Genomic DNA, 12,904 nt, shown 5'->3' on the forward strand with positions numbered 1-12,904 from the left:
GGGAAGACTGGAGGAGGGTATATAATGTACATAGAGGGAGGAGTGGTGGGCCTATAACGTATAGAGAGGGAAGACTGGAGGAGGGTATATAACGTATAGAGAGGGAAGACTGGAGGAGGGTATATAACGTATAGAGAGGGAAGACTGGAGGAGGTTATATAATGTATATAGAGGGAGGAGTGGTGGGCCTATAACGTATAGAGAGGGAAGACTGGAGGACGGTATATAACGTATAGAGAGGGAAGACTGGAGGAGGGTATATAACGTATAGAGAGGGAAGACTGGAGGAGGGTATATAACGTATAGAGAGGGAAGACTGGAGGAGGGTATATAACGTATAGAGAGGGAAGACTGGAGGAGGGTATATAATGTATATAGAGGGAGGAGTGGTGGGCCTATAACGTATAGAGAGGGAAGACTGGAGGAGGGTATATAACGTATAGAGAGGGAAGACTGGAGGAGGGTATATAATGTATATAGAGGGAAGACTGGAGGAGGGTATATAACGTATAGAGGGAGGAGTGGTGGGCCTATAATGTATAGAGAGGGAAGACTGGAGGAGGGTATATAATGTATATAGAGGGAGGAGTGGTGGGCCTATAACGTACAGAGAGGGAAGACTGGAGGAGGGTATATAATGTATAGAGAGGGAGGAGTGGAGGAGGGTATATAACGTATAGAGAGGGAAGACTGGAGGAGGGTATATAATGTATATAGAGGGAGGAGTGGTGGGCCTATAATGTATAGAGAGGGAAGACTGGAGGAGGGTATATAATGTATATAGAGGGAGGAGTGGTGGGCCTATAACGTATAGAGGGAAGACTGGAGGAGGGTATATAATGTATATAGAGGGAGGAGTGGTGGGCCTATAACGTATAGAGAGGGAAGACTGGAGGAGGGTATATAACGTATAGAGAGGGAAGACTGGAGGAGGGTATATAACGTATAGAGAGGGAAGACTGGAGGAGGGTATATAACGTATAGAGAGGGAAGACTGGAGGAGGTTATATAATGTATATAGAGGGAGGAGTGGTGGGCCTATAACGTATAGAGAGGGAAGACTGGAGGAGGGTATATAACGTATAGAGAGGGAAGACTGGAGGAGGGTATATAATGTATATAGAGGGAGGAGTGGGGGGCCTATAACGTATATAGAGGGAAGACTGGAGGAGGGTATATAATGTATATAGAGGGAGGAGTGGGGGGCCTATAACGTATAGAGAGGGAAGACTGGAGGAGGGTATATAACGTATAGAGAGGGAAGACTGGAGGAGGGTATATAACTTATAGAGAGGGAAGACTGGAGGAGGGTATATAATGTATATAGAGGGAGGAGTGGAGGAGGGTATATAATGTATATAGAGGGAGGAGTGGTGGGCCTATAACGTATATAGAGGGAAGACTGGAGGAGGGTATATAATGTATATAGAGGGAGGAGTGGTGGGCCTATAACGTATAGAGAGGGAAGACTGGAGGAGGGTATATAACGTATAGAGAGGGAAGACTGGAGGAGGGTATATAACGTATAGAGAGGGAAGACTGGAGGAGGGTATATAACGTATAGAGAGGGAAGACTGGAGGAGGGTATATAATGTATATAGAGGGAGGAGTGGAGGAGGGTATATAATGTATATAGAGGGAGGAGTGCCTCGCTGCGAGTCTGCAGCAAGACACTCACTTGTCTGAAAGGGGCCTTATTCAATAAAATGCATCTGTATATAAGGCCACCTTCTGGTTGCACTTTTTCTAAGTTTTCTGTCCTGCTCACATGTTCAGTTCCATCCTGCAACTTCCACCAGCTGTGGCAGAAAGGAGACAGCCCTGAACTAAAAGTGTGAAATAAATCTAGCAGAGCAATTGGAGAAATAAATGGGGAGATCTCTGGATCCATGTGAGGTACAGAGCTGGTTCTAGCTTTGTTAGAAAGAGATTGTTGTGTACTATATGATGTTTGGTTTTCATTTTTTACATTACTCATGGTTTAACACCTTTCAGTGACACAGAAGAACGTACAATGTATTCCTAGGATACATACTGGTGTGATCTATTTGAAGGTATCTAGAGTAGCGGCAATATAGTTATATTTTAAAATTGAAAAGAACACCCTGTGAGAAAAACTGATTAATAATATATCCCCCTATATTACTCCAGATGAAACTGTCTGGAATACACAAAGCTTCAGTATGAGAAAAACTTGCTTGCTTACTTAATTTCCGGAAGATTGCGTATGTTTGTAAAGATGTCAAGTGACTCAGGGCAAAGCTTCTCTACCAGTTCCAAAGGACCAAAGAAGGATTTGTTCTGGCCAATGAAGCTCTTTTTAACTGCAAAAAAAGAAAATGCACTATTAAAAATGTAATATATATATATATATATATATATATATATAAAAAACACTGGGCAGCACCACAATCAAGAAAATAGGAGTGCCAGCGGCTAAGGTGCAATCCACCAACCAAATACATAAAAAAAGAAAAACTCCACGGCACTTCCAAAAATAACGTACATAGTTTATTCCACCAGATGCGACGTTTCGGTCCTCTCAATGGAACCTTTCTCAAGCAATAACAATAATGGTGCATGTATAAATAGGAGACAATTAAGATAATAAACTAATAAAGTGCAATAGTGCTCAAAACATTATGATAATACATTCATATAGAAAACAAACACTGATATTACAATAATACAGTGAATTCATTCATAAATTACATTATATGTTGAAAATATGCCAAAGTGAATAATGACGCATAATTAATAAAGTGCAAACATTTGTGACATTCCATATGTGCTAGAATAAAAACCTAATTACTGAATGGAGGAGGGAGGGATTATACCTGGTCAGCGTCTCCATGTCCAGACTGCGCATGTGAGGAAGTGACCGCATCACCGAGGGGCGATCACGTGCTCCAACTACGTCACATGACCGCAATCACCATAGAGATGCTGTATACAATCTACGTAATTTCATAATGTACGGAGAAGGCGATCGCGGGACATAATCAAATCACACTCTCCAGAGATTCAAATATCCCGTCCCGGTGCCAGAGGAAGCACATACGTAGGTGAGAGGACAGACACCACTATCCATGGGTGTCCAATCACCACAGCGATCACCGCACATCAAAAGGGGAGAACAACATGAAAGAAACTTAAAAGAGACATTGTACAGAGTGTTGTAATGAGACAGTGTGTCATGTCATATACAGTTGTCCTGTCATCAGACTCTTTTCAGCACAAATATGCTATAGTTATTGCACCTAGAGGACACCAGTATGAACCTCATTATAATATGGCGGATATCGTACCGCTCCCGCAATACAATACCACTGCGAAAACAAACGTTGCATCTGGTGGAAAAAAATACACACGTTATTTTTGGAAGTGCCGTGGAGATATATATATATACACACACCTAAAGAATTATTAGGAACACCATACTAATACGGTGTTGGACCCCCTTTTGCCTTCAGAACTGCCTTAATTCTACGTGGCATTGATTCCACGAGGTACTGATAGCATTCTTTAGAAATGTTGGCCCATATTGATAGGATAGCATCTTGCAGTTGATGGAGATTTGAGGGATGCACATCCAGGGCACGAAGCTCCGTTCCACCACATCCCAAAGATGCTCTATTGGGTTGAGATCTGGTGACTGTGGGGGCCATTTTAGTACAGTGAACTCATTGTCATGTTCAAGAAACCAATTTGAAATGATTCGAGCTTTGTGACATGGTGCGTTATCCTGCTGGAAGTAGCCATCAGAGGATGGATACATGTTCTCATTCTGTTTACGCCAAATTCGGACTCTACCATTTGAATGTCTCAACAGAAATCGAGACTCATCAGTCCAGGCAACATTTTTCCAGTCTTCAACAGTCCAATTTTTGTGAGCTTGTGCAAATTGTAGTCTCTTTTTCCTATTTGTAGTGGAGATGAGTGGTACCCGGTGGGGTCTTCTGCTGTTGTAGCCCATCCGCCTCAAGGTTGTGCGTGTTGTGGCTTCACAAATGCTTTGCTGCATACCTCGGTTGTAACGAGTGGTTATTTCAGTCAACGTTGCTCTTCTATCAGCTTGAATCAGTCGGCCCATTCTCTGACCTCTAGCATCCACAAGGCATTTTTGCCCACAGGACTGCCACATACTGGATGTTTTTCCCTTTTCACACCATTCTTTGTAAACTCTAGAAATGGTTGTGCGTGAAAATCCCAGTAACTGAGCAGATTGTGAAATACTCAGACCGGCCCGTCTGGCACCAACAACCATGCCACACTCAAAATTGCTTAAATCACCTTTCTTTCCCATTCTGACATTCAGTTTGGAGTTCAGGAGATTGTCTTGACCAGGACCACACCCCTAAATGCATTGAAGCAACTGCCATGTGATTGGTTGACTAGATAATTGCATTAATGAGAAATATAGAAATATAACAGGTGTTCCTAATAATTCTTTAGGTGAGTGTATATAAAAAACATACATACAAACATATATAGAGTGAGGCAAAAATCTGGACACACCCTTTTAACTGATGTCATTTGAAGAAAATAGACTTCCACTGTATGAAAATAAAAATTGGAGGAAACGTTTTTGCCTGCTATTTTGAAATCTGCCATATTAAATTCATCTCCGTTTTCTCCAATAGGAAAGGGGTGATGTGATATATCAATCTGGACCTATCGTTACATGTTTAGGAGGTTTTGCATCGCCGCCTCCCAAGACCCAGAACTTTTTTATTTTTCTTTGTACAGAGCTTTGTAAGGGTTTGATTTCAGTGTGATGACTTGTACGTTTCATTAGTATCATTCTGGGGTATAGAACACTTTTTGATAGCTTTTTTTTTCTTTCGTTTTTTGGTAACGAACAAGAAAAAAAAAAACAATTTTGGAATTTTATGTATTTATTTTTTTATAACGTTCACCGTCTCTCCGGTGTCATCCGGAATAACTGATCCTGTATTAATTTTTTTTGCATTTTTAAAGGTCTGCGCATGCGCAGACCGGAAAGCCGGGTACGTTTTGCCTAAACACTTAATGCCAGAACCAGCACTAATACACTTCAATGTAAATTAATGCCGGATCAGGCATTCCGGCAAGTGTTCAGTATTTTTGGCCGGAGAGAAAACTGCAGCATGCTGCTGTATTTTCTCCGTCCAAAAAACGTAAGAGGGACTGAACTGATGCATCCTGAACAGATTGCTCTCCATTCAGAATGCATTAGGATAAAACTGATTAGTTTTTTTCCGGTATTGAGCTTCTGTGACGGAACTCCATACCGGAAAACAAAACGCTACGATACAAATACTGTATGTGGAGATTTTATTTTTTTCTACTGAAAAGCTTTTTTTAATTGGGGAAAAATATGTATTTTTTTAACGTGGAAATTTCTTTTAAACACTTTTTTTTAAAGTGTTCAGTTCAGTTTTGCCGTCACACTGAATGCCGGCACTAATACACTTCAATGTAAATTAATGCTGGATCCGGCGTTCCGGCAAATGTTCAGTATTTTTGGCCAGAGAGACATTACATACGTTACATACAAGGTGATACCAAATAAGTGGAGATTTTATTTTTTTTCTACTGAAAACCTTTTTTTAATTGGGGAAAAATGTGTATTTTTTTTCTGCAACAAGTCCAACATATGCACGTGGAGTCGCCCTATCTGCATCCCACATGGTGGTAATAATCGGTGATGCTGCAGTACCCTAAAGGACAGTGTCCAGGACAGGGTTTACCTTTTAAGCCATGCTTCAGGCAGTGCTCCAGCACAAAGAAAAACTGCTGCAGCGGAGGGAAATCAGAATCCAGACTTCTGTCCAGATTGAGAGCCGACTGGATCAAGACCTTTATAGTAATCTTCATCCTATTCATTAAGTTGGCCCGTTCATCCATCTTGATTCGGGTATGCTTCCTCCGCGCCTGTCACATTACACCAGAGACTTCTGTTATTTTACAAACCACAGAGCAGTATACGTCATCTCAACTGATTTTACACATTCAATTAATATCCAGTTTCCAACAAAATATGAAATCCATTAAAGGGTATCTGTCAGCAGAATTGTCTCGTGTTCATATGTGCCCGCATTGCTGAGAAAAATGAAATGTTAATATATGCAAATGAGCCCCTAGGAGCAACGGGGGCGGTGCCATTACACCTAGAGGCTCTGCTCTGTCCGTAACTGCTGCGCCCTCTCCACTTTGAAAACACCTGGCCCTGTCAAAGTGCAGTTGCAGAGAAAGCAGAACCTTCAAAAGCAGAGCAAAATAGAAAAAAAATATGTGAAAGCCAAACTGAAAACCTAAAAACTGGTATGCCAGTCCGGGAAACTGACATAAGTCCTCACAATATACGGATGCTTTTGCCGGCCTCAATGCTTGTCTATCGCAGACTGGCCATAGATCCTACAGAGAAATTTCCCAGTGGGACGATACCCAGGGGACTGCCCAAGCCCTCCTCACGGCCACCGGCCACCCATAACAATCTGATGCTCTCAGCAGTAATTAATACTAAGAACATCTGGTACTTATGCACCTGGCAGAAGACAGTGCCCTCCTGCATTTAACTGTATTGCTATCCTCAGGACGGTGATAAAGTTGAATGCTGCTGCAGGGGCTGTAGTATTTTGTGCTGCACTGTGTATTTGGTTCTGCTGGGGCAGTATTTTGTGCTGCACTGTGTATTTGGTTCTGCTGGGGCAGTATTTTGTGCTGCACTGTGTATTTGGTTCTGCTGGGGCAGTATTTTGTGCTGCACTGTGTATTTGGTTCTGCTGGGGCAGTATTTTGTGCTGCACTGTGTATTTGGTTCTGCTGGGGCAGTATTTTGTGCTGCACTGTGTATTTGGTTCTGCTGGGGCAGTATTTTGTGCTGCACTGTGTATTTGGTTCTGCTGGGGCAGTATTTTGTGCTGCACTGTGTATTTAGTTCTGCTGGGGCAGTATTTTGTGCTGCACTGTGTATTTGGTTCTGCTGAGGCAGTATTTTGTGCTGCACTGTGTATTTGGTTCTGCTGGGGCAGTATTTTGTGCTGCACTGTGTATTTGGTTCTGCTGGGGCAGTATTTTGTGCTGCACTGTGTATTTGGTTCTGCTGGGGCAGTATTTTGTGCTGCACTGTGTATTTGGTTCTGCTGGGGCAGTATTTTGTGCTGCACTGTGTATTTGGTTCTGCTGGGGCAGTATTTTGTGCTACACTGTGTATTTGGTTCTGCTGGGGCAGTATTTTGTGCTGCACTGTGTATTTGGTTCTGCTGGGGCAGTATTTTGTGCTACACTGTGTATTTGGTTCTGCTGGGGCAGTATTTTGTGCTACACTGTGTATTTGGTTCTGCTGGGGCAGTATATTGTGCTGCACTGTGTATTTGGTTCTGCTGGGGCAGTATTTTGTGCTGCACTGTGTATTTGGTTCTGCTGGGGCAGTATTTTGTGCTACACTGTGTATTTGGTTCTGCTGGGGCAGTATTTTGTGCTACACTGTGTATTTGGTTCTGCTGGGGCAGTATATTGTGCTGCACTGTGTATTTGGTTCTGCTGGGGCAGTATTTTGTGCTGCATTGTGGTATTTGGTTCTGCTGGGGCAGTATTTTGTGCTGCACTGTGTATTTGGTTCTGCTGGGGCAGTATTTTGTGCTGCATTGTGGTATTTGGTTCTGCTGGGGCAGTATTTTGTGCTGCACTGTGTATTTGGTTCAGCATGGGCAGTATTTTGTGCTGCACTGTGTATTTAGTTTTGCTGGGGCAGTATTTTGTGCTGCACTGTGTATTTGGTTCTGCTGGGGCAGCATTTTGGGCTCTGACTACTTATATATGCCCTGTCTTCTGTCAATTTGGACCGGCGTACAACAAGGGGCCATTTTAGGCCTCTTTCACATCGGATTTGCTCCGGATGCATCGCGTGTGCATTGCGGGAAACCCGCGTGAGTAGGCACGCAATTTCAGTCAGTTTTTACTGCGATTGCGTTCAGATGTACAGTTTTTTTCGCGCAAGTGCAATGTGTTTTGCACGCGCATGAGAGAAAACTGAATGTGGTATCCAGACCCGAACCCGGACTTCTTCACTGAAGTCCGGGTTTGGGTTAGGTGACAGTCTATTCACTGTATTATTTTCCCTTATAACATGGTTATAAGAGAAAATAATAGCATTCTTAATACAGAATGCTTACTAAAATGTGGATTAAGGGATTAAAAACAAAAAAAAATAACTCACCTTATCCAATTGATTGCGCAGCCGGCATCGTCTTCTTTTGGGACCTGCAAAAGGACCTTTGATGACGTAATCGCGCTCACCACGTGGTGAGCGCGGTGACGGCAGCACAGGACCTGCTGAATAAAGATAGAAAATCTTTATATCTTCATTCAACAGGACCTGCGCTGACGTCACCACAATTACGTAATCAAAGGTCCTTTTGCAGGTCCTCAAAGAAGAAGAAAGAAGACGATGCCGGCTGCACGAACAAGAGGAGAAGGTGAGTTATTTTTTATTTATTTTTTTAACCCCTCCAGCCCTATTGTACTATGCATTCTGTATTCAGAATGCTATTACTTTCCCTTATAACTATGTTATAAGGGAAAATAATACAGTAAATTTTAATCAATTTACTAACATCATCTACTAGCAACCATGCGTGAAAATCGCACTGCATCCTCAGTTGCTTGCGGATGCTTGCGATTTTCACGCAGACCCATTCACTTCTATGGGGCCAGCGTTGCGTGAAAAACGCAGAATATAGAGTATGCTATATTCATCTGAACAGCCCCATTGAAGTGAATGCCCCAGATTCAGTGCGGGTGCAATGCGTTCACCTCACACATTGCACCCGCGCGGAATTCTCGCCCGTGTGAAAGGGGCCTTAAGCTCCCAATCGGCCCTTGAAGGCAGATGATAATGTGTTCACATCTACATTTCTGACTGCACTGAATTATATTGAGATTCATCAGCTCTCACTGATGTGTCTACAGTTATGCCAGAAAAAAACTGTACGGTAAATGGAGGTGTTAGCGGAGCCTCTGACGCATATGTAAACATGGACCCCCACCTCCAATTCTCGGTATCTAAGCCAGCTGGGTGACAGTACTGGGTGCACAGGGTGCGATCTGCCCTCTCCAGCCAACACGAACTCTGCCCAACGCCATCCATGGCCTGCAGCGTGAATAAAACAGTGGGAAACTCCAGAGGATGACGACATACAATATGTGTCCATTTTGAAGGTACATACAGCCAAAATACAATATCATATAATATACGAGACCCCCCCCCCCCCCCCCCCACACACACACACACACACACATTTAAACCATTTTTTAGACCTTGCCTCATCCACACGTCAGTGTTTTGGTCAGTGATTTCCATCGCTGATTTGGAGCCAAAGTCAGGATTGGAGCCTCCACAGACATAAGGTATAAGGGAAAGATCTGCACCTGTTCTGTGGTTAGAGCCGCACCTGGTTTTGGCTCACAATCACTGATGGAAATCACTGACTGTGTGAATAAGGCCTAACTCTGGACTTGACAGCAATGTATTAGCACAGACCAGGATCCATAATGATAGCATCAGGCGTGCAGCATAGAGCCTCACCTACTGAGTTACACAATGGATGTCAAGTTGTCACCTGCTTTCCCAGGGCTGTACCTGACTGAAATCAAAAAGCACCCTGAGCCACTGTACCGCCAGCTGTGAGAGGGCAGTGATCCTGAGCCACTGTACTGCCAGCTGTGAGAGGGCAGTGAACCTGAGCCACTGTACTGCCAGCTGTGAGAGAGCAGTGACCCTGAGCCATTTAAGAGGGCAGTGACCCTGAGCCACTGTACCGCCAGCTGTGAGAGGGCAGTGAACCTGAGCCACTGTACTGCCAGCTGTGAGAGGGCAGTGAACCTGAGCCACTGTACTGCCAGCTGTGAGAGAGCAGTGACCCTGAGACATTTAAGAGGGCAGTGACCCTGAGCCACTGTACCGCCAGCTGTGAGAGAGCAGTGACCCTAAGGCACTGTACCGCCAGCTGTGAGAGAGCAGTGACCCTAAGGCACTGTACTGCCAGCTGTGAGAGAGCAGTGACCCTAAGGCACTGTACTGCCAGCTGCGAGAGGGCAGTGACCCTAAGGCACTGTACTGCCAGCTGCGAGAGAGCAGTGACCCTAAGGCACTGTACTGCCAGCTGTTAGAGGAAAGTGACCCTAAGGCACTGTACTGCCAGCTGTGAGAGAGCAGTGACCCTAAGGCACTGTACTGCCAGCTGTGAGAGGAAAGTGACCCTAAGGCACTGTACTGCCAGCTGTGAGAGGGCAGTGACCCTAAGGCACTGTACTGCCAGCTGTGAGAGGAAAGTGACCCTAAGGCACTGTACTGCCAGCTGTGAGAGGAAAGTGACCCTAAGGCACTGTACTGCCAGCTGTGAGAGGAAAGTGATCCTGAGCCATTACTGTACTGCCAGCTGTGAGAGGAAAGTGATCCTGAGCCATTGCTGTAAAGCCGAATATACATAGGTGAAGAGCGCATTTTTCCACAATAGCCGGAGACTTAAGCTGCCACAGTCACTGACCTCTTGTGAACGCAAAAGTTCAAAACCTGAAGTCCACTCAGGGGCTAGCAGCCATCACAGGAAAACAAGTAAGCAGCTCCGCCCAGTCACTGCTACGGGTCTCTTCCAGGGACATTTCTCGCTGCTATTGGGTAGAAGGCCCTGTGATGATGTCATGGGTTCGGTCACGTGCCTGCCTGTGGCGCGCCGCTCTGATGAATCCGGTAGTGCAGTGCAGGAAGACCGCACTAGGGCGCTGCTACACATCGCGGTGCTGCTTCGTTTTGGATGCGGCAATGCACGCGGTTTTGGCAGCGACATAGCGTTTATCCCTGGAAGATAACGCACCAGAGTATGTTGTTGTGTATAAACCTCACATCCAAAGCGCCAGGACGTGTGGCAGAGCCCGTAGTCGGTCTGCATTGTAAAGGGTTGCACTGCACCTTCAGTACAATGCAGACCCAGGGCGGGATAGAGAGCTGCCGGAAAGGTGCCAGTATGTGACTGCTGCAGCCAATCCCCATCCTCTGGTGTAATGCTGAGGACAGTGATTGGTTTCAGCAGTTTCTAAATAGTGGCAGGAAGATAACGGTATGTCACCCCCACAACTTGTAAATGAGCACCAGTTACTGACCACCCATTGACTGTTCAAAGACCACGCTTGGTCCAGCTACTGGGGGGGGGGGGGGGGGCGCCATGGAGAAGGCACAATGGGGCTTCCTGCTCTGGCCTTCATGGGTCTGCAGTGAGGTGTAGTACTGTACAGCCTTTCTGGGGGCTGTGTTCACCCTGTAACGGGGGCCACTATGTCAGCCCCAGGGACAGGAGAAATTAGCAGTAAAAAAAATAAGTTCAATGTCCTTCAAAGGTCTTGTATAACCTTATAGGAGGCACAAAGTGTAAAATACAAAAAAAATTAGTGTTTTATTAAAAAATTAATAGAAGTTTCAAGTGTAAAAAATGTCCCCTTTCCCTAATAAAGTCAATACAATCAAGATTGTAAAAATAGACATATTTGGTATCCCTCTTTCGGTATGACCATATGTATCACAGGTTATGTGATCAGTTCTAAATGCAGTAGCTGAAAAGGACCTGCGATGATGTCACCGTCATGTGACCAGTGCAGGAGAGGACAGCTCAGCAGTGAAGGGAAGAGGCTGAGGTGAGATCTGCTACATGAGGAGAGGTAATTGAAGGGAGAGGAAGAGCAATGCTGGGAGTTGTGGTTATTTAACTGGGACTGTATGTTAGGGCTGAATGGAGGGATGTTATTTATATGGGACTGAAAATTGAGGGGGTGATGTTATTTACATGGGAATGCATGTTGGAGGTTGCTAGGGCAGAGTGATGTTATTTACATGGGACTATATGTTGAAGGCGGCTGTGGAAGGGAGTAATATTATTTACACTGGACTGAATGTTGAGGGGTAATGGTATTTACATGGGGCTGTATGTTGAAGGCGGCTCGGAAGGGGGTGATGCTATTTACGTGGGACTGTATATTGGAGGGGGCAGGAGAGATGTGATGTTATTTATATTGAACTGTATTTTGGAGGGGGCTGTAGGTAGAGAGGGATGTTATTTACATGGGACTGTATATTGGAGGGGGCTGGAGAGATAGTGTGATGTATTTACATGGGACTCTATGATGGAGGGAGGGAAATAATGTTATTTACATGGGACTGTATGGTGGAGGGGCTGAGGAATTATAATTTCTGAGGACACTAAACTGAGGAATATATCTACAGGGGGCACTGTAGGGGGCATTATAAATACTGGGGCACTTCAGGGTGAGCATTATAACAGTAGGGGGCAGTATAAATACTGGGGGCACTTCAGGGGCATTATAACAGTAGGGGGCGATATAAATACTCAGGCACTTCAGGGTGAGCATTATAACAGTAGGGGGCAATATAAATAGGGGGGCATTTTAAATCCAGGGGACATTAGGCGTTCTTATTACTACTGGGGGCTCTATAGAAGGGACTTATAGATCCGCATAATTTCTACTAAGAGAACTGTGGGAGCCTTATTACTACTGAGGGTTCTGTAGATGGCTTTATTACAACTGGGGGAACATTAGGGGGTTTTATTTCTACTGGGGGGCTCTGTAAGGGCATTATTATTACTGGAGGGCTTTTCTACTAATGGAGGCACTCTTGGGGAGCACTATCACTGTTGGGGGCACCGTAGGGAACAGTATTACTAATGAGGGCATTCTATAAGGGAATTACTATTGGCTGGACTATGAGGAGCACTATTACTATGGGGAAGATTATCTGTATGGCACTCATTTATCTTCATAATAGTATTTGGGGGTACAGAAAAGTGAGGAACCTAAGATGTCCGTGTGTCACACTCTGCAGAGACGAGGCGGCTGAGAGAAGTGTCCG

The 12,904-nt window shown here is 44.6% G+C and overlaps 1 protein-coding gene across 2 annotated transcripts in view; it reads right to left on the reverse strand.

Annotated features, from left to right (window-relative positions):
- The window catches only part of LOC121009503 (RUN and FYVE domain-containing protein 1-like), a 186,977-nt gene extending 176,295 nt beyond the window's left edge, over positions 1-10,682 (reverse strand). Inside the window, exons 1-3 of one of the 2 annotated variants that reach the window (XM_040442684.1) lie at positions 10,533-10,682; positions 5,733-5,916; positions 2,207-2,324 (exon numbers count right to left, since the gene is read on the reverse strand). In XM_040442684.1, the coding sequence (XP_040298618.1) occupies positions 2,207-2,324; positions 5,733-5,889 (275 nt within the window). In that variant the 5' untranslated portion in view covers positions 5,890-5,916; positions 10,533-10,682. Of the gene's footprint in view, positions 1-2,206; positions 2,325-5,732; positions 5,917-10,532 lie in introns of those variants that run through there. The other variant, XM_040442693.1, reaches the window with a different exon arrangement.
- Positions 10,683-12,904: the final 2,222 nt, after the last annotated feature.

The sequence above is a fragment of the Bufo bufo genome, chromosome 1 (assembly GCF_905171765.1).
Source record: "Bufo bufo chromosome 1, aBufBuf1.1, whole genome shotgun sequence".
Taxonomy (NCBI): domain Eukaryota; kingdom Metazoa; phylum Chordata; class Amphibia; order Anura; family Bufonidae; genus Bufo; species Bufo bufo.